Below are 21,280 nucleotides of genomic sequence, written 5' to 3'. Positions count from 1 at the left end.
TCCCTGAACCTGAGAGGAGCAGTGAGAGAAGCAGAGAAAAGAATGATCAAAACAATTCTTATCTCATTTGCTGCTCCTGTGTTGTGCCACAGTAGAATGCAATATAGAAATGGTTTACCCAAAGTGATGGGGTTTTGTTTCTTTGGCCTTTCAGGGCCAAGTGCTGTTGGTCAGCAGACAGTCATGGGATTCTGGGCAGTTAAGTGCTTGTGCAGATTCAGTTCAGATTAATGTAATATAGCGTAAGATAATATAAAATAATATGGTATATTTATAATATAAATCTTATATAAAATGTATAAAATTATATAATTATATAAAATTATAATATAATATATTTATAATAAAATAATATAATGTAATAATTTATAATATAATATAAAATAGTATAATTAGCCTTCTGATATCCATGGAGCCCTCAACATTTCCTGCCTTCCTCGGGGTTGCCCTGATTTCTGGCACAAAGCTGTGTCTGCCTGGAGCCCAGGTGGCCCTGTGGCCATTAACCCCCTGTCCTTGGCTTGCCTTGCAGGTGCTGAAGGGCTGCAAGAAGCTGAACCTGTCGGTGCACTCGGTGGGGCGCATCCCGGGGGGTTATGTCACCAACCACATCTACACCTGGGTGGACCCCCAGGGCCGCAGCGTGTCCCCCCCCACGGGGCTGCCCCACCACCAGAACAGCTCCCTGCGCAGGGACAGCGAGAAGAGGAGCCACCTGCAGCTCCTGCAGGAGGGGGATGAGAAGAAGGTGAGCAAAAGGGGATCAGACACAGCCCTGGGGGCCTCTTCCCATGCAGGTGCCAGCCCTCTTTGTCCCCCTGGGATTGTCACCTGGGTCATTCTCCGCTGGGCTGGCTCTCCTCTAGCAGCCTGGTTTTCTCCCTTGGGTGTAGCTTTGCCCCCAGGAGCTCTGGAGGATGGGATGGGGTGGCTTTGTTCCTGTTTGGCACAGGGAGAAGCTGGGCTGGAGGGGAGGGATTGCCCAGTCTGGGCTGGCAGGGAAGGTCCTGCCAGGAGCAGCCACCAAAACATGAGTGGGGTTTAAGGCTTTTCCCAGCAGGATGTCAGGACTGACATCCATGTCCAGCCTGGAGACAGGAAAGCTCTGGGGAGAGCTCAGCGCCCCTGCCAGGGCCTAAAGGGGCTCCAGGAGAGCTGGAGAGGGACTGGGGACAAGGATGGAGGGACAGGACACAGGGAATGGCTCCCACTGCCAGAGGGCAGGGATGGATGGGAGATTGGGAATTAGGAATTGTTCCCTGGGAGGGTGGGCAGGCCCTGGCACAGGGTGCCCAGAGCAGCTGTGGCTGCCCCTGGATCCCTGGCAGTGCCCAAGGCCGGGCTGGGAGTAGCCTTGGACAGTGGGAGGTGTCCCTGCCATGGCAGGGCTGGCACTGGAGGGGATTTAAGGTCTCTTCTAATTTGTGTCACCTGTGGAGGGCTGGATCTCAGAGTGCATTCCTGCCTTCTTCCTGCAGTTCAGATCTTTCCTCAGGTGTTCCTTTCCTCAGGTGAGGCTTTCCTGGGTCTCTTGACAGTTCTGTCTTATTAAAAAAATACCCCTCACCAATTCGTCTCTGCAAATACTCTGAAATAAACCAGATTATTTTCCTTTTCTTTTTGGGGAGAGGCAGCCTGAGTGAAAACCCCGGTGAGGGAAAAAGGAGCAGGGGAGGGAATGGCTCCTGTAGTGACACCAGGGCAGCGTGACCAGTGCTGAGCCAGATCCTGGGCCTCTGACAGCAGGAAACCATCAGCACATCGAATTTCCAGCCCTGCTCCCTTGCTGGGAGCTGCCCTCCTTTAAGCAGCCAGTGGTGTAAGGGAAGCCAGCACAGGCTGTTGGAGCTGCAATATTTGATCTCAGGGATTTGATGTCTCCTCTCCCTCACACTTCCCACGGCCAGCCAGGCTGCAGAGGTGTCACTGCGGAGTCACAGTGCTCAGGTGCCCCTGGAGGGAGGGACAGAGAGACAGGGAACCTCATCCTATACAAGCAGGTCGTGCTGTTTCCTCATTGTCCCCCATGGAATATCAGAGTACTGCCCTAGGAGTCAGCACTGCCTTCCCAGAGACACAGTATTGCTTGGAGCCCTGACTGTTTCCATCCTTTTGTCCTGCTATCACTCTGTCTGTGCCCAAAATGTCCTCAGCTCCTGGAAATGCTGTGGAAGGGTCTGTGAGCTTCCCATCTCAGCCAGAGGGAGAGAAAAATCTAATACAGGGTGAGGCAGTTTGCTGATGAAATATTCATGTGGGCCACAAGGGAGAAGGGCCTATTATTTTTATTTTAAGGAGAGGAGAAAAGCAGGCTCTGCTGGCTGGTGTCCCCACCCCCTGCCACCCAGGGTCACCTTGACAGAGCAGCAGCAGCTCTGGGCAGCTGTGGGGAGTTGTTTCTGTGCTGACTCCATGTTCTTAGAAGGCTAATTTATTATTTTATGATGTATATTATATTAAAGAATGCTATGCTAAACTATACTAAAAAATACAGAAAGGATACAGACAGAAGGCTAAAAGATAATAATGAAAAATCCATGACACTCTTCAGAGAGTCCAACACAGCTGGATGGTGACTGGTCATTAAGTAAAAACAATTCACATGAAACCAATCAAACACGCACCTGTGGGTAAACAATCTCCAAACACATTCCAAAGCAGCAAAGCACAGGAGAAGAAAATCAGATAATTATTGTTTTCATTTTTCTCTGAGGCTTCTCAGCTTCCCAGGAGAAGAATCCTGGTGAAGAGATTTTTCCAGAAAATACAACTGTGATGCACATCCTTCCTTCAGTGCTCGCTGGGTGTGGCTGTGAAAGGCTCAGACACCTGGAGCTGTGTCCCCTGTCCCAGCCTCCTGTGGTGCTGGCCACTTGTGAGCCCTGGGAAGATGTGCCAGCCCTGGCTGTGCTCCTGCCCTTCCTGGTGTGTGCACCTGTGCCCAGGTGTGAGGAGTGGCTCTTCCCAAACCTGAGCTTGTGTCCTGCCAGTCCTTGGTGCTGTTCCACACCACCAGGCAGCCCTTTGGCTTCTTCAGGGGATCCCACACTGCTGTGGGCTGGAAAGGACCTTAAAGCTCATCCTGCCATGGCAGGGACACCTCCCACTATCCCAGGCTGCTCCAGCCTTGCCTTGGGCACTGCCAGGGATCCAGGGGCAGCCACAGCTGCTCTGGGCACCCTGTGCCAGGGCCTGCCCACCCTCACAGGGAACAATTCCCAATTCCCAATATCCCATCCAGCCCTGCCCTCTGGCAGTGGGAGCCATTCCCTGTGTCCTGGCACTCCAGGCCCTTGGACAGTCTCTCTCCAGCTTTCCTGTACTGCAGGCCCTGCAGGGCCACACTGAGGTCCCCCCAAACCTTCTCCTCTCCAGGTGAACAATCCCAGCTGTGCCAGCCTTCCCTCCCAGCAGAGCTGCTCCATCCTCTGATCCCCCTGGTGTCTCCTCTGGGTCTCCCCAGCAGATTTCACACTCTGAGCCCAGGACAGGGGTTTGGAGGCCCCTCTGTTAACCCGGGAAGAATCCATGACAACTGCAGGAAATCTTTGAAGCTCTCAGTGATGGAGAGGGAGTGTTCAACCTTCCCCTGGCCTCACTCCCAGTGACATGCCAGCAGGGACATTGGTCACAATTTCAGTGCACAAGGCTTGGCACGCACTTTGCAGCATCTCCACTCCTGATCTCCCGTCTGTAAGAGCAGAAAAAAAAGAAAATTACTGCCTGCTAGCACTCTGAAATGCTCGAGGCTGCCCAGACCCCTCCGTGTCCAGAGGGGCCTTGCTGTGCCAGCTGGTGCTGGCAGCAATTCCCCCTGAGGCAAGGTTGGCAGCGAGCAGAGCTGTGCTGGCAGGGGTTATTGGTGGGAGATTTTTGGTGTGACACACAGGCTGCAGGGCATGGATGGGCTGAGCTTCTGTGCCTTTAATTACTGAGCACCCTGCAGGGGTGGAAACCTGTCCCAGAACAGGGGAACAACCTGCCTCCAGTTTGCTCCCTTTTTATTTGTGTGTGTAGATTTATGGGTAGCTACAGATAAAGAATTAACTGCTGGAAGTGGGGTTATTCTGTTCACAAAAATGTAAATAAATGCAACACATCCCTGGTTAATTCAGCCCAGTCAACCAGAAGTGACAGGCACTGTTTGATTTGTGGGTGGTTTTACATTCTGAGGGGGAATTAGTTGGTTATTTTGTTTTATCCCACTCTCTCCTATTTCCAATCAGTCTGAATGTCCTGGAATGAATGTACCAAAGCTTTCAAGCAGGCTTTGGGGAAGCAGAGCAACTCCAGCCCTGCAGCAGGAGGCTGGAGTGATGTAACCCCACAAGCAAATCCACTGCCCCAGCTCAGCACAGCTGCAACACCTCTGGAGTCAAAGGAACATTCCCAGCCCTGCCAAGGTTCAGTTCAAGGCTGCTGGAGGCAGCTGGCATTCTTCTGTGGCATTCACATTCTCTGGAAAAATCCCTTCGCCCAGGAGTTTTCTCCTGGGAAGCTGAGAGGCCACAGAGAAAAGGAAAACAATTCTTATCTCATTTGCTTCTCCTGTGTTGTGCTCATGTGGAATGTGTTTGCAGATTGTTTACCCACAGCTGATTGTTTCATTGGGTTCTGCTGTGAGTTGTTTTCACTCTTTGGCCAATCAGGGCCAAGCTGTGTCAGGACTCTGGAGAGAGTCACCAGTTTTCATTATTATCTTTTTAGCCTTCTGCAAGTATCCTTTCTGTATTCTTTAGTATACTTTAGTTTAGTATTCTTTAATATAATATAGTATCATAAAATAATAAATTAGCCTTCTGAGAGCATGGAGTCAGATTCATCATTCTCTCCCCTCGTCAGTGGCCTGCATTTACAATATTCTTCAGGCACTGGAATATCCCTGTCTGGCTGCCTCTCGCTCCAGCCCACCTGCATTCCTGGAAGGATGTGTTTGTCACTGAGTTTGAGGCTTGGTTATCCTGAGGCTGAAGGATTTGTTATGCAAAGGCCTGAAATGGAAAGCAGCACTGTGAGCTGTGTGATGGTGGAACTGAGCCTGAGCCATCCAGGATCTGTGGGATCACCCTGGGGGATGAGCTGTGGGACAGGGGGTTGGGCTCTGCCTCCCTCAGGTGCCTTTGGGCAGTGTGCTCCAGCTCCAGAGGCAGCATTCCCAGCCTGGGGCTTTGGCCACATTTCCCTGTGGACACTGGGGCTCCTCCATTCCAGCTGTGGAAGAATCCCCACCAAAGGAATTTGGGGATTGGGATTTGGCAGCTTGTTTGGCTTTCCCCATCCCCTTCCAGGCAGAATCCAGGCTGCCCCAAGCTGGGGTCAGAGGCTGCTCTGGGGGAGCAGAGGGGATGCTGAGATCTGGGCCAGGTTTTCAGTGTAGACCTGAGCTAGGACTGGAGAGGGGAGGTGAGGATGAAGGTTCTACTGCAGGTTCAGCCTGTGGTTGTGCAAGGTGTTAGATATCCTTGTTTCCCATGGTTGTACTGTGTGGGCCAGGCTGTATTTCCCAAATTTAGCATTTTCCTGTTGGAATTGGTGAATGCAGTGTCTCATCAGAGCTCTGTGCCCACAGGGGGAGTCACCAGTGCTCAGGAAGTGTGAAAGGAAGGGCTTGCAATAGTGCAAAGCTCTGGGAAATGCTGCTGGAGCCAGGCCAGACAGAGCAGCAGGTGACAGCCCCCAGCCCCATCCCAGGATGTCACTGCCTGCTGGAAAGCTGGGACCTGCTTCCCATGCTCGCCTTCTGCTCCAGAGCACTTGGAGTTTTATTGTCTGTCCAGGCTTGGAGTCCTCTGGATTTGTCACAGCAGCAGCAAGAACCATTTGTGCTGTGAATTGTCATTGATGGACTTGTGGGATTGACAGCTTATTTCATTAAAAGCACTTTGGAAACCCTCAGACAGCAAAAACTCGGAGGTGCTGCTGAGCTGGAGGAAGATGAAGTATGCAAAGCACTCTGGCAGAGCTGGGCTGCGAGTTCTCTGAGAAGCACCATTCCATCAGCTGAATTGGTGCCTTAATGTGCTTATTGCCAGGGGAGCTGCTTATTCCTGCAAGCTTTTGGTGCAGCAGAAGAAAGAAAACATAATAAAGAGAGTGCGAGCATCTCCTCAGCTTCAGGCACTTCTGGAGCCAAAAGTAGCAGTAATTATTATTAAAAAAAAATAAAATATGTGTGCTAATATTGCGTGGCTTGAATGTTTGAGACACTGCTGGTGACTACTTGAGCATGAAGGATAAGAGATGCAGGAGAGAGAAGGAAGGATTTCTGTCTATTAGTCTGTAATGACATTTGCAGTGTGAATGATCCAGCTCCCCACGTCTCTCACTGTTTGCTTGCTCTGACCTTGCTGGGGTTTGGTTTTGTTTACAGCTTGAAGGATATCCAGGCTGGTGGGGGGCTGGTTTAGTTCCCTGTGGGACTGGAATATGGGATGGGAGCCAGTGGTGCACCAGTGTCCTAGGGATTAAAGGCAGGGAATGGTTTGGGTTGGAAAGGACCTTCAAATCCCATCTAATCCACCCCCTGCAGTGAGTAGGGGCATCTTCAGCTACACCAGGCTGTCCTGAGCCACAGCCAGCCTGCCTCTCATTGCTTCCAGGAGTCACCCCTCTGCCTTGAGCATTCTGTAGCCCTGTCCCAGCAGTTTTACCCAAAAATGCCCTTTGTGTCACACCCCAGCCCACCCTGAGGGCAGCACTTCCACCTCTTGGTTATTCTGGGCACTTGTGATGCCTTGTGCAGGCTGCCCTAGAACAGAGGCTAAACAGAGCTAAAGAACAAAGCAGGGATTTATTAAAAGGATCTCCTCCATGGATCCACCTTGGGCAGCACAAGAGCCCAGCCAGGGCTGCACCCAAGATGAACCAAAACGGTCCCAAAATGCACGAGCGCTCACGGGGTCTCTCCCTGGGATCAGCTCTGCTCCGTGTGCACATTGCAGTTCATTGTCCAATTCCAGCTTTAGCCCATGCAGTCCCATCCTGCTTGTTTTTCTCTCTTCAGCCCACGGTGTTTGTGCTCCTGGGCCTGAGATTTGGATCATTTGTCCTTGGTCTCCTGCTAGAGCAGGAATTGTTTTGTCTCCCTGCTCTGTGCAGAGCTCACCATCCCCTGATACGAAGCTCAGACCCACACACTAAAGCAGCGCAGAATCTGAAAAATAAAACAGCTAAAACCTGAGGCATCACTTTAAGTAGCAGGAGCACCCAGAAGTGGCAGTGGGTGTTTGCCAAGCCCTGCCCTGGGGGAGGCAGCTCTGGGCTCAGCAGGAGCTGGACGAGGCTGGCAGGGGCCCAGGACCAGGTTTGGTCACTGTCCCTGAGCTCTGTGTCACCTCCCAGCCCTGGAGCTGCTCCCTGTCCCCAGTGCTGGACATTGGGTGCCAGCCCAAGTCCTGCCTTAGGGAGCTGCCCTGGGCAGGGGGTGACATTGGCACAGCTCTGGTGGCCCTGGCACCCCCGGCTGCCCCCAGGACTCAGGTAAAGGCTGTGACGTAGCTCTGCCTTCCCACACTCGCTGTGTGCAGGATGTCTAGACACAAACTGTGGGATTTCCTTGGGAAACAAGAGGAGGATGAGCCCTGCCAGCCTCCTGAGGTGTTGTTTGTGTTGTGTGGCAGCAGTAATGGCCTGGAAATAGCTGCCAGTATGGCTGGAACCTCCTCAGCCACCCAGCTGGTGCTGAGCCCTACTGGGGCAGGCTAATTCCTGCCTGAAAGGCCTTTTTCTAATGGCAAAATTGAATCTGTCAACAGGTAATTCCATAAAGCCAGACAGAAGCAATCCTGTGCAGGAATCAGCTCAGAGCAAGTGCCTCCCTGATGATGGCATTTATTTTTATTTTTCCTTCATTTCCTGCTACAGGAGATGGCAGATGTTTCAGCCTTGAAACAGAAATTAAAACTGTGACCTTGGACTTCCTAATGGTTCTGTGTGATGCACGCAGGAGTCGCCTGGGGCTGGGCACAGCCTGGGGATGGCACAGGGAAGGAGGTGGGCACTGGGCAGTGATGTGCTGTGGGATGCCTGGCAAGGTGTGGGGGATGGCCTTGCCTGAGCGTCCCTGTGCCTCCAGGACCTAATGGGGCTCCAGGAGAGCTGGAGAGGAACTGGGGACAAGGACATGGAATGACAGGACACAGGGAACAGCTTTAAGCTGAAGGATGATAGACTTAGATGGGATATTGTGGAGAAATCCTTCCCTGGGAGGGTGGGCAGGCCCTGGCACAGGGTGCCCAGAGCAGCTGTGGCTGCCCCTGGATCCCTGGCAGTGCCCAAGGCCAGGCTGGACAGGGCTTGGAGCAGCCTGGGACAGTGGGAGGTGTCCCTGCCATGGCAGGGGTGGCACTGGATGGGATTTAAGGTCCTTTCCAACTCAAACCATTCTGTTATCTGGGATGTCCTCAGTTTCCCCCACACAACAGCTGCCCCTGTTTGCTGCCTGGTGTGTCAGCACAGACTGGTTTAGGAGCTCAGGGTGATCCCAGCTCTCCCTGAGGGGGCTTCAGCCAAGGGGGAGAGTAGAAGCATGAAGTGGAACTGGCACAAAATGCCCTTTCTGGGCCAAGCCTTGGCACTGGAGTGTTAATCACATGGGTGCCAGCCTGAGTGGAAGAGCCCAAGCAGAGGGGCTGGGCCCAAGGAATGCTGTGCTGAGGCTCCCAGAGGGACCCTGCATCACTACTGGGAACATTGGGGGCCACTGGGAACATCAGCCTGGTCACAGGTTTGGCTCCCTCCTTGGACACAGCTGAGCTTGTGCTTCAGTGTCACCCCAGAGCCATGTGTGGGCTGGGGCCAGGCTGGCAGGAGTGTGACAATGAGACAGCCAGCAGGGCAGGGCCACCCCTCCTGTCACCACCCCTGACTGTGCCATCACTGGAGACACAGACCCTTGGGAAGGAGAGTGCAAGTTGTCCCCTGTGGTCCCCGAGCCCTTGGCATGGAGTGGCCCAGCCTTTGCTTCCTCCTGGCATCAGCCTGTCCCTGCCTTGCTCCTTTGGTGCCTTAGGATTTGAGCTTTTATATATTCCATATATTTGTAACCCAGCAGTTCTTTAGTGTGTAACTCCACACTCCACACACAGTGTGAGCTGCTGCTTTCCCGTTTTGGGCAGACACAGCAATTCCTCTCCAGGCCTGGCAATCAAGGACACCTCACTGCCTCAGGCCCCAGAGATGGAAACAAAAGTGAGTTTTGGGGGGAGCAAACTTGGGGTCAATTCCTTCATTAGCTGAAGCTGTAATTGGCAGATTAACCCCAATATGCAAATGGACCAAACTTATAAAAGTGTGAAACCCGTGACCCATTGTCCATTTTGGGTGTAGGCCCTGAGGGCTTTGTCTGCCCAAAATGTACCTGAAGGCACTTCAATAAATATACCTGGTTTTTATTGCCTAAATTCTGTCTGGCCTCTGTTTTTAGGTAGTCCCAAAGGCCTCACCTTCCCTCCCCAGGCTGTCTCCCTTCCCCAGGCATTCCCAAAATCCGCAGTGAGTCCCTGAGCTGGCTGCTCCCTGCTCTCTGCCACGCTGTTCCTGGCAGCTCCTGCTGCAGGGTTCATCCAGGGAGCTGCAGCTATTAGCTGATTAAGAGATGCAATTAAGCCCTGAGCTACCCAACTTTCTGGGCTGCCAGCAGGTTTGCACACACAGCTAGGGTTTGCTGGTTTTTGTGCTTGCAGGATTTCTGTATCCGTGCCTTTCCTGCCTCTGGAAGTGCAGGTTTGCTCAGTGCAGGGCAAACCATCCTCTGACACCCCTTGGAGGTATTTCTATGGATTGATGGGATCCCCTCTCAGACCTCTCTTCTCCCACAGGCTCCTCATCAGAAAGTCCTTCTCACCTGATGCCTTCAGATTTTCGCCTTTATATTTTTCAAACCCTCCACTGCATTAGTGAATGACTCTAAACTCCATATGAAGTGTTAATTAATTGTCTCCACATTTTGGTCAGACAAAACAGAGCAGCTCACGTGGCAGCACCTCCTGAGCAGAGGGACAGGGGGTATCTCTTACTCCACCTGATGCTCTCCCCAGGTGGAGGGAGCAGCTTCTCGGCTTACCAGGATAGAGTTAAAGGGAAATGGAAATGTCTGCCTGCAGAGCTGCCCCTCCTGGAGCTAACCCCAGCACACAGAAATGTCATTCAGGGACTTTCAGAGGGAATTTTGGCATTCCCAGTCTGTTCTGATGTGATCTGTGATTCCAGGCACCTTGCTGCATTTCTCCGACTTGTATTTTTTTTCCCAAACTTGGGGATTTTTTGAGAGGCATAGCCATGGTGGGGTGAAAAACTTATATTAGGGAAATCCTAAACATCATCAGACAGACGGGGAGGTAACAGCACTTCAGAAAAGTTGAATCTTTTCCTAATTTTCCAATACACTCAAGCAAGTGTTGTGTGGTCCAGAGCAAGGTTTCTCTGTGAAGAGAAAACCAAAATACTCTTGAATGTGACAGACAGCTGCTCCTTTGGGTGGGTTCAGTGACCAGCTCATCTCTCCAGCCTGGAGCATGAAGGTCTCTATAATTCCTTTATAATCCTTCCATGCTAAAATTGTTTCCAGCACTTTCTGCCCTTTAAAGCAGGGAAAGGAAACCCAGGGAACATCAGGTTTTTCCACAGAAGGATGCTGGTACAGGTAGTTGATGTTTTACAAATCTTATTCCAGCTTTGCATCCATTTTTCTAAATCCAAAATTTGGAGCCTTTGGTGGATTTGTGTCCTGCTGCTGATTTCTGTGTTTCTATCACCAAGACAGAAAATGGGTTTTCAATACCAGCCACTCTAAGGCTGGCCTGAATTCCTTCTCTGATGCCGTGTCCTCTAGAAAGATGGATTAATTACTGACTTGAAGCTGAGAATTATTTTTCCATCCAGGTAAATGTGCAAGATTTTGATTTGACTGCAGCGAAGGGGTTTAAATATAAAAGCCCTTCACAAACAGCTTGTTTCTGGTGTTTTCTATCAGTGTGAAACACATTCTGGCTTTTCTCATTTGTTTTTATCCTGCTGTCTGCTTTTCTCCAGAAGTGACTCAAAACTTGGGAGCAAAGCAAAAAAATAACCCTGGAATTACTCATTTAAAAAGTGTCATGCAGAGAGTGAACAAAGGCCAATTTAAATGCAGAGTCCTTGAGGGAGCTGAGCACAGGATTGCTCTGCACTCCAAATTCCCACCTGAACACCCAGATATTGGCAGGCCCTGTGAGGAGGAGAGGGTGGATGAAGGCAGGTGGGAGCGTGGGTTTGCAAATCAGCATTTGGTGGGGACAATATCTGCCCAGGTGCTGCCTAGCAGGTTGTGGGAAATAGGAAATGGCTTCTGCAATATGTGCTGGATCTATGGAAAGGTTGTCCAGGTGTTGTTAATTGGAGATAATCAGGCACGTGATTACCCCTGAGGGGTTTGGCCTGTGGGGAGTGCCTGCAGTGGCTCTGCACAGGGAAGGGCAGAGGCTGGAGCTGGGCTCTTGCCAGGCTGGGTGGAGGGGGACTGTGGCATTCACATTCTCTGAAAAAATCCCTTCGCCCAGGAGTTTTCTCCTGGGAAGCTGAGAGGCCTCAGAGAAAAAGGAAAACAATTCTCATCTCATTTGCTTCTCCTGTGCTGTGCTCATGTGGAATGTGTTTGCAGACTGTTTGCCCACAGCTGATGGTTTCATTGGGTTCTGCTGTGAGTTGTTTTCACTCTTTGGCCAGTCAGGGCCAAGCTGTGTCAGGACTCTGGAGAGAGTCAGGAGTTTTCATTATTATCTTTTTAGCCTTCTATAAGTATCCTTTCTGTATTCTTTAGTATAGTTTAGTATTCTTTAATATAATACAGTATCATAAAATAATAAATTAGCCTTCTGAGAACATGGAGTCAGATTCATCATTCCTGCCTTTGTTGGGGCATTCCCAGCAAATCCAATAGGGGATCATGGCTCTGTTTGCTCAGGCAGCAATGCCAGAGGGGGAATTCACAGCCAGTGCTGCCTGGCACCACCCCACTGCTGCTCCTGGGGTTTTGGGGGTTGTTCTCAGGTCTCTACACCAGGAATGCACCTGTAAAAGGAGAGAGTGGAAAACTGCTGTGGATCAGCTGATTTGTGGCTGAAAATCCACCCACACGTGCTGCTCCTCACGTAGCTGAACCTCTCAGCCTCCAGAGCTTTTCCTCCTGGTTCCCACTGTCTCCTCAATCCCACAGGAGCTGCTCTCCAGCCCAGCTCTGTGGCTGTGGCCCACCTCTGCTTTGGGCAGCACTTGAACACCACATCAATGTCTCTCCCTGTTCCCCTGCAGGTGAATCTGGTCCTGAATGAAGGGAAATCCCTGGGCCTCATGATCCGAGGAGGGGCAGAATATTCCCTGGGCATCTACATCACGGGTGTGGACAAGGGCTCCGAGGCAGAGAGCACTGGCTTGAAGGTGAGAGTGATCCCAGAGAGGGTGGCAGGTGACCAGGAACGTGTCCAGGCGGGATTGGGATGTCTCTGGAGAAGGAGACTCCACCTCATCCCTGGGCAGCTCTTCCAGAGCTCTGCCACCCTCAGGGAAAGAATTTCTTCCTCATGTTGATGTGGAACTTGTTGTGTTTTAGTTTATTGCTCCTCATCTGTCACTGAAAAGCCTCTAGCACTGTCCTCTGACACCCCTTGGAGGTATTTATATGCATTGATGGGATCCCCTCTCAGACCTCTCATCTCCAGACAAATCAGCCCCCACAGTCTCCTCATCACAAAGTCCTCTCACCTGATGCCTTCAGATTTTCACCTTTACATTTTTCAAACCCTGTGCTGCATTAGTGCATAACTCTAAACTCCATATAAAGTGTTAGTTAATTGTCTTCACATTTTGAGCAGACAAAACAATTCCTGTAACTCTAAACTCCATATAAAGTGTTAGTTAATTGTCTTCACATTTCGAGCAGACAAAACAATTCCTCCAGGCCTGAAGCTCAAGGACACCTCACTGCCTCAGGCCCCAAAAAGTACAAACAGAAGTCACCTGGGGTGGAAGGACACCTCACTGCCTCAGGCCCCAAAAAGTACAAGCAAAAGTCAGCTGGGGGTGGGGAAGCAAACTGGGGGTAAATTACTTCATTACCTGAAGCTATAATTGGAGAATTAACCCCTGATATGTAAATGGACTGAATTTATATCTGTCTGAAAAACTCATGACCATTGTCCAGCTTGGGTGCAGCCTCTGTGAGGCTTTGACTGCCCAAGGTGTGGCTGTTGAAGGTCTTTAATAAATACTTTTATTGTCTTTATCTGCTGTAGCCTCTGTTCTAGGTAGTACTCCAAGGCATCACACCTCCCTGGGCTGGCAGGGAAGAGTTTTCCATTGAGGATCCTGCTCCTGTGCCCTGTTCCTGCAACTCTCACCCAAAGCCCCTGGGGTGCTGTGCACCAGGTGCTCCCAGCTGCCTGCAGGGCAGCATTTTAGGGGCCAGCTCTCAGCTGGGGTGTGCTGGCTCCTCCTGGCAGTCCCAGGATCCTGAGTTAACCAGCAGGATCAGCCTCAGCTAGTGATGCCTCAAGAACCTATAAATGAAACACACTTTGAGATAATGGCAGTACAGGAGGTGATGGAAAAGCTGATCTTTATTGGAGGCCTCTAGAGGTGAATATGGAAAATGTCCACAAAAGCCCCTCCCCCAGGGGGTGAACACAGTTTTTATAAATTTAGTAAGCATAATTGACAAAACCACCAATTAGGAGCACAAGTGGTGATGCAATCTCCCCCCAGTTCAAGCCCCTTCAAAATCCTCCCCCCTCAGATGGAACTGAACTTTGTTGATGAAAATGAGTCTCAAAGAGGGTTTTTTTTGGTTCCCAGGGAGAACCAAGATGGGGTAGGGGCTTTAGAATGTGTTTTGTCTTTCTGCCTAGGGAAAAGGTAGGGAAAAACACTGGGAAAACCAAGGAGGAATGCAGCAATAGGCTACAGAGCTCCAAATATGTGTGTAAAGAATACAGAGAATTCAGAAAAGAAAAAAGGCAATAATCATTAGGCAGCAATAGAGCGGGGCTGATCCACCAGGCTGGCTCAGTGACCCATTCTCAAACAGGGTCCTGAGGGGTGCTCTGGGGTTGGGCTGGGCCCTTCTGAGGCTGCCCTGGGCACAGTTGGCAGCAGAGCTTTGTGAAGGGAGATCTACACCTCTGTCAGCCCCCACGTGCACACACCTCGCCTCTGAGCTGCTCCAGGCTGCCCTGCAGATCCCAGGCTGCTCCCGTGGCTCACCCCAGCTGGAAGGGACGTTTGGGGTTGGCACTGTGCGTGCTCACCAGTGGAACTAGCTGGAAAGGGAGCAGCTGGAGGTGTCTCCGTGCCAGGCAGGAATGGGGCACATTTGACACTCAGCCTCCACAGGCTGGATCATTTTACTGCAGCCACAGTTTCTTTTCTGGTGTATTTTTCCCTCTAAATGACCCAATTCCCTGCAATGACCTCCAATCACTTCCTCCAGTGCAGTCTCATGGGCTCTGAGGGTCAGTTTTTTCCTATTCCTTATGTCAGTTGTGATGTTAAACCCTGAAATGTCCTTTCAATCCTCATGGGTTTTGGGGGTTTTTTGGATTTTTTTTGGTGTTTTTTTTTTTTTTTTTTTTTTGAGAGGTGATCTGCTCTCATCCCCTCTGGGTTTGTGCAGTGAGACATTTCTTGGATTCACTGACCCCAAAGGTCTTTTCCACCCTCAAGGGTGTCACAGACATATTTATGAAAAATCTTTTTGTTAGGATTTTTTCTCTTGAGAAGCTGGGAAGCTTCAGCTTCTCCATGTTTTATTGTTTTAGAATGTGATTTGGAGGATTGTTTACTAAACATATGAAATTGTTTTTACTTGATGACCAATGACAGCTACTTGCGTTGAGGCTGTGAGTAGTCACAAGATTTTGTTATTCATTTTTTTTACTTTCTTTTCTAGCTTCTGATAGATCCTTTCTCTCTATTCTTTTTAGTATAATTTTAGTATAGCATTTTAATATAATATAATATAAAAAATCAACATTCTGAAACATAGAATCAAGGTTTCTCATCTCTTCCTTCATCCTGGGACCCTCAAACACAACCTTACAAAGGTTCTGTGAGTCTGTGATTTCCCCATTGCTCAGCCCTTGGCTGTTTAGGGCTAAGCCTCAGCTTTGCTCAGAGCCCCATGAAGTCACTTCCATCTGCCAAGGCTGGCAGCACGAGCTGGGGACAGTGTGGTGGAGAGGGTGGGACAGACACGATCCTGTCCCTTGAGTTGTGGTGGCTCTGAGGCCACCAGAGTTCCCTTTGAGCCAAGGAGACTTTTAGGGATCATGGAGCCTTGGCTGAGCTGTCCTGAGCACTGCAGGCTCCTGTTTCCCTGGGTCACAGAATCAAAATGCTGCACTTGGAGGTTTGGATCAATTTAATGAATCTTTCTCAAGTGCCCAGCAGGGAAATGGGCCCTGGGCCCTGGGGGGAATCACTGGGGATGGCACAGGGAGCTGTAGGGGCATCCTGGAGATGGCAGAGTGCAGTCCAGGCTGCAGAAATGCTGCTGCAGAGCCCCAGAGTGCAGGCTGGCACCTCTGCCCACACCCCTGGCTGGTCCCCAGCTGTGTCCCAGGGATGTTGGTGGCTTCATCAGCAAGAAGGGCAGTGCTCTGGGGCACAGGATTTTGAGACAGGGGCAAGAAGAGGCACAGGACAATTTGTTTGTAGAGGTGGAAGTGGAGGGACTGCCTGCCATGGGTGACACCAGCATGTTTTTCCTCTGTGCCACAGTCAGGATCCATCCCCTAAACCCCAGAGGGCTGAAAGTTTAAAAACAGGATGAGAAAGAAGAAGCTGCATTGTTTTCCTTAGTGTTTTTTTTTTCTGTTCCCTGGGTGTGCTGCACAGGAAAAATCTCTTTCTTCTGCATCCCCCTGGCAGTGAGCTCAGCAGAGGAGGTGTGACAGGGACAGTCCCAAAGGCAGAACTCCTGCCTGAATCCCTCCATGCCTGCTTGGAATGCCAGGAAATAACCACACACCAGAGCAGTGCCAGTTCCCTGCCCTGTGCCCCCGGGTCCTGCCACTGCTGTTTGCACACCTGAGCCTCTGCTTGTTGATTCTGGAGATCTCCCCCTCGCTGCTCTGCTCTCCAGGCAGTGATTTGTGTGTCCAGCAGGCTCGTGCTGTGCTGGATGTCAGGCTTGGTGTGATTTCAGATGCTCACAGCTGCTTCCCCCCTGATTTGTGTATGCTACATGCTGTAAATCCAGTGCTGCCTGGAGGTTTGGAGGTAAAAAAGGCCTTTTATGTCCTGTTGTTAGACATGGTCGGGTGTAGATTGCAGCTCCAGGTGGTGGTGGAAGGGACGTGATGCCACAAGGAAGCAAGAACTGGTGGATAAATGTGATTCCCAGGTAGAGTGTTGCTCTCTAAAATGGAAATATTGTGGGATTTCTGAATGTGGGCTCAACACAACCTGGCTGGGTTGATGGGAGGGTTGCTGCTGGCTTCCCAGGAGTGGATCCTTCTGTGGGCTTTGCTGCTTTCACTGAGGCTCTTACCAGAACTGAGCTGATTCTGAGGTGATGTGTAGATGAGAGACAAGGCAGAAATCCTTCCCTGTGAGGGTGGGCAGGCCCTGGCACAGGGTGCCCAGAGCAGCTGTGGCTGCCCCTGGATCCCTGGCAGTGCCCAAGGCCAGGCTGGACAGGGCTGGGAGCAGCCTGGGACAGTGGGAGGTGTCCCTGCCATGGCAGGGGGGGCACTGGGTGGGATTTAAGGTCCCTTTTAACCCAAACCAATCTGTAATTTTGTCAGACATTTCGTTTTTACCTCCTTGTATCTATGGCACCAAATCAGAATTTTGGACTCTTTAAATAATAACTAAAATAAATAATTAATGTTTTACACTTGCCTTAGATTTTGATGGAAGGACAAACAAAAGCTACTGAAAGCAAGGCAAAACCAAGGAAGTTTATCTGGGGCCCAGAAACTTTTGCCAGCTTCAGAAACAAGGACCAAGATCCTGAGATGAGGATCCCAGAGGAGCTGCAGCCCTGCTGGTGCTGGTTCAGGTGCTGCTGTCCTGCAGGCAGAACTGCAGCCAGAACCAGGCTGGAGCTCTGCACTCGGTCAATAACTCAATATTCATAGGCTTGGCCTTGGCCTTCTTGATGTTTATTCATTCATGAAACTTCTGACAATGTGTTCTTTGGGCATGCTTGAAAATCTGCTGCCTCTGAGGAAGTTCTGAGAGTGAAAAAGTGGGGGTTAGCAGAGGAGGGAGGTGAGTCAGCCTCGTTTGCTTTCAGCTCCTGTCCTTCCTGCCTCCTTCCCGCTGTCCCCAGTGGTGCCTGGCACAAGCTGAGCTCCTGATGCTGTTCCTGGCTCTGCTGGCCCTCATTTCTTCCTTGCTCATTTTTTCTGGTGCTGTGTTTTGTCAAGATTGGGGTTCTTTTTCCTCCTTAAGCCATTTTTGTTTGCTCTCCTTGACCTTTAAATCAGAAATAGCAGATTCCAGGGAGCTGGCTCTGAGCAAACAACTCAATATTGAGTTCCCAGAACGAGGGCTGGGGTGAAAATCACCATCCATATTTATCCAGATATGAGAGGAGAGGGAAAGGGAGACTGTAAACACGAAGAGCTGAATGATTTTACCTCAGCACTGGCTGTCAGAGAACAAAGAATAATTTAGGCTGAAGAAGATCTCCAAGATCATTGTGTCCAACCATTCCTCCAGCACTGCAAGGCCACCACTGCCCCGTGTCCCCAGGTGCCACATCCATATGGCTTTTAAATCCTCCAAGTGATGGGGACTTTGGAGTCCCTTCACCCTTTTGGTGAAGATTTTTTTCTTAAACATCCACCCTGAGCCTGCCCTGGCCCAGCCTGAGCCATTCCCTCTCCTCCTGTCCCTGTTCCCTGGGAGCACAGCCCGACCCCCGGCTGTCCCCTCCTGTCAGGAGCTGTGCAGAGCCACAAGGTCCCCCCTGAGCCTCCTTTTCTCCACGCTGAGCCCCTTCCGGGCTCACGGAGCCTCTCGAGGTCTCCAGCCTCTTCCCCAGCTCCCTTCCCTTCCCTGGACACATTTGGTGTCATCTGCAAACTCCCTCGAGCCCCTCATCCCAAAGCCACCCCTGGAAAGCTGCAGTGAGCTTAGATAAATACCCTGAACTCCCACGAGCCCCTCATCCCAAAGCCACCCCTGGAAACCTGCAGTGAGCTTTGAGGTCTGGACACAGATAAATACCCTGGAAAAAGAAGATGAAGTAAAAACTTTGGGGCTCCCTCAGAGTTTGGGAATGAGCTGCTAAGTGACAAAGTCACTCAGGAGGTTGTGGTTTTGGTACCCAAGATGTGACATTTCTCCTGGTCCTTGCAGTGGTGTCACCTTGATGGAGACAGAAATCTTCTCTCCTGGGAGGCCGCCAAAACCTCCCCCCATGAGTGCCACAAGCACTGCCACCCCCAGAGAGCCCTTCCCTCCCTGGGCTTGCATCTCCCCTCTTTGGGCTGCAGTGTTTGGGGAAAGGAGCCATTTTCAGACAGCCATGGCCCCCTCATTCCCTGTCCTGTATTGCATTTGCTGGGAATGCCCCAACAAAGGCAGGAATGATGAATCTGACTCCATGTTCTCAGAAGGCTAATTTATTATTTTATGATACTGTATTATATTAAAGAATCCTAGACTGAACTATACTAAAGAATACAGAAAGGATACTTGCAGAAGGCTAAAAAGATAATAATGAAAACTCCTGACTCTCTCCAGTGCTGACACAGCTTGGCCCTGATTGGCCAAAGAGTGAAAACAACTCACAGCAGAACCCAATGAAACAATCAGCTGTGGGTAAACAATCTGCAAACACATTCCACATGAGCACAACACAGGAGAAGCAAACAAGATAAGAATTGTTTTCCTTTTCTCTGAGGCCTCTCAGCTTCCCAGGAGAAAAATCCCGGGCAAAGGGATTTTTCAGAGGATGTGAATGCCACAGTCCTGCTCCCAGGTCTGTCCTGGACCCTTCCCACATGGATCATCTGTTTCACCTACCCTGCCCCATTTCCCTCCTGGAGAAGCTGAGCACATCCTTATTTACTGCGAGCCTTCATTCAGTCAATTCCAAATTGATCTATACATTTCCTGCCCATATCTTTAATTTCTTAAGGGCATTTGGTAATTATTTGTGCTGGAGAGAGGCTCCTTGTACTTTATTGCTATCTCCAGTGTCATTTAGCCTCTCTGCTGGCACTGTAGTGGCATTAAACAGGACTGGTGCCAGTGCCAACCCATCTGGCATCAACCCCTTGGCCCTGTTATTCCCAGCTCAGTTTGGTGTCTTTTAACCTTAACTCATATTTAAAATCTCTTGCCTATTTTTCTGTCTGTGTGATTGGGTTTCTCCCAGAGCAAATTCTGATTACTTTTAAGTTAATTTTTCAGAGCAAATTCTGTTTCTTTTTAAGAGAATTTTTCAGAGCAGATTCTGATTATTTCTGCTGCTCAGAACCCTTGTCTGAAGCCCATTACGTTTCCCTTGACTGCACCTCCCCTTCCCCACTGTCTCCAGAAGGAGAAGGAGCCAGGGCTGTCATTGAGGTGTAATTTCTAAACTCTCTTTTTCTCATGGTCTGTCACTTTTTGCGTGTTGTGTTCAGCCCCTGCATTTCAGGCTACAATTTTCCCTAGGAAATTAGAGTAATCCACATTTTCAGAGGTGTTCAAGCATTCAGCACATCCTGGGTATCCACCCACCATTAGCTGAGCACAACTGAAAAGTAGTTCCTGAAATATCCAGGGCAATCATTTTCCTGTGTTGTATTATAACTTTTTTTGTGTGTGTGTGTGTGTCTTATTATTACTTCTTTTATTCTGTGCCTGTTTGGAGCTGTGAATACAGCAAATCATTTCTCAGGGTCAGCTTTTGTTTTAGTCGATGGTTCTTTTGCATCACTGCAGTTTTTTTGTTACTTTTCCACTTGTCCTTGACACTGGGGGGAAAATATAATTATTATCTATGTTAATTAGCATAAAATTCAGGGCCCCTCTGGTCTCCCTGATGTTATAAGAGCATGCCAGGCTCCTCTTGGTTCACCCTTAAAAGGAGAAATTAAAGATTATTAAACCTGTGTAACTGTCCTGAACCAAAAAAATCATGAAAATTTAATCCCTGGTATGGAAAACCATTAAAGATTCATAATTGCAATAAAACTGCCTAATCAAATTTGGATTTTTATTGTTTTGGTGCTGCAGTGAACTCAGTGCTCCTTGTTTGTGCAGCAAAATGCACTCCAGGGGACTCCTGATGGATCAGAAAGGCCTGGGAGATGACATTTGTGCACCTGAGTGGGTATTTCTCTTGGCACTTCAGGCCCTGGCTTAATTCCCCTCCCCTCTTCCCTTGGTAGCTGTAGGAACCCTGGCTGCTGAGAATTTCAGACTTTGTGCTGACAGGCACTGACCCCCAGGAGAACACTGAGGCTGTGGGGAAGCTTCCAAAATGGAATGACAGAACTGGGATTGTGGGTGTGGAGTTTGAATAGAAGTGTCTAATACCACAGGGTGAGAAACTTAGAGTTTAAGGATTTAGAATATAGTGATATAGATAAAGCAAGATGGAGGTTTTAGGGCAGAGGCTGGTCCTGCTTCTTCACCTTCTTTTTCACATTAATCTCCTTCCCCTTCTTCTCCATGGGTTTGGGTGGTTTTGTTTAATTGGATAGAAAAGTCCACATTGCGGGCATGGGTGGTTGGTTATTGGGTTAAAAGTAAAAATAATTTAGGTGTCATTTCTTAATTGGACATTTTATCCTTAAAAGGCCTTGTAGAGAGAGAGATGGGGCTCCATTTTTTTAGTTTGTTAGCAAGAAATGCTGTAGAACTGAGGGTTTGTGAGACTGTGTCATAGATAAGAACTAATAAACATCTGAGTCTGAACAAGAAACATCATCTTGTGATTAAATCCTGACCCTGGCAGCAAAGAAGCGAAGAATACACAGGTAGCCAGCAATTTTCTGACAGTGGATTTAAAGCTGACAGAGCTCAAAGGGAACCTGAGATATTTGTGGAGCCCCATGGTTGGGGTCATTTGTGTCATTTGCCTTCCCCTGGGATCCCTCCCTTCGCACTTCTGGGATTTTTTAGGTCACTTCCAACACAAACCATTGAATTTTATGGTGAAGAATGAGGCAAATCCACCCAGGGTCCCTGGATGGAGCTGAACATGGAGCTGAGCTCTGCAGCATCTGGAGTCAATGATCCTAAAGGCCTTTTCCAGCCCAAATGACTCCATGATGCTCTTGCTGCAGGTCCTTTTTCCCCT

At 49.8% G+C, this 21,280-nt stretch overlaps 1 protein-coding gene across 1 annotated transcript in view; it reads left to right on the top strand.

Annotated features, from left to right (window-relative positions):
- Nucleotides 1–21,280, top strand: part of WHRN (whirlin) — a 50,894-nt gene that overhangs the window by 14,261 nt on the left and 15,353 nt on the right. The window contains exons 2-3 of the mRNA XM_041406694.1: nt 533–748; nt 12,289–12,414. Coding sequence (XP_041262628.1) covers nt 533–748; nt 12,289–12,414 — 342 coding nt within the window. The remainder of the gene's footprint in view (nt 1–532; nt 749–12,288; nt 12,415–21,280) is intronic.

Source organism: Onychostruthus taczanowskii, unplaced genomic scaffold (genome assembly GCF_017590055.1).
Source record: "Onychostruthus taczanowskii isolate IOZ18803 unplaced genomic scaffold, ASM1759005v1 scaffold25, whole genome shotgun sequence".
In the NCBI taxonomy this organism is placed as follows: Eukaryota; Metazoa; Chordata; class Aves; order Passeriformes; family Passeridae; genus Onychostruthus; species Onychostruthus taczanowskii.
Note: the sequence above shows the minus strand (reverse complement) of the source record. Positions and strands in the feature narration are given on the sequence as shown.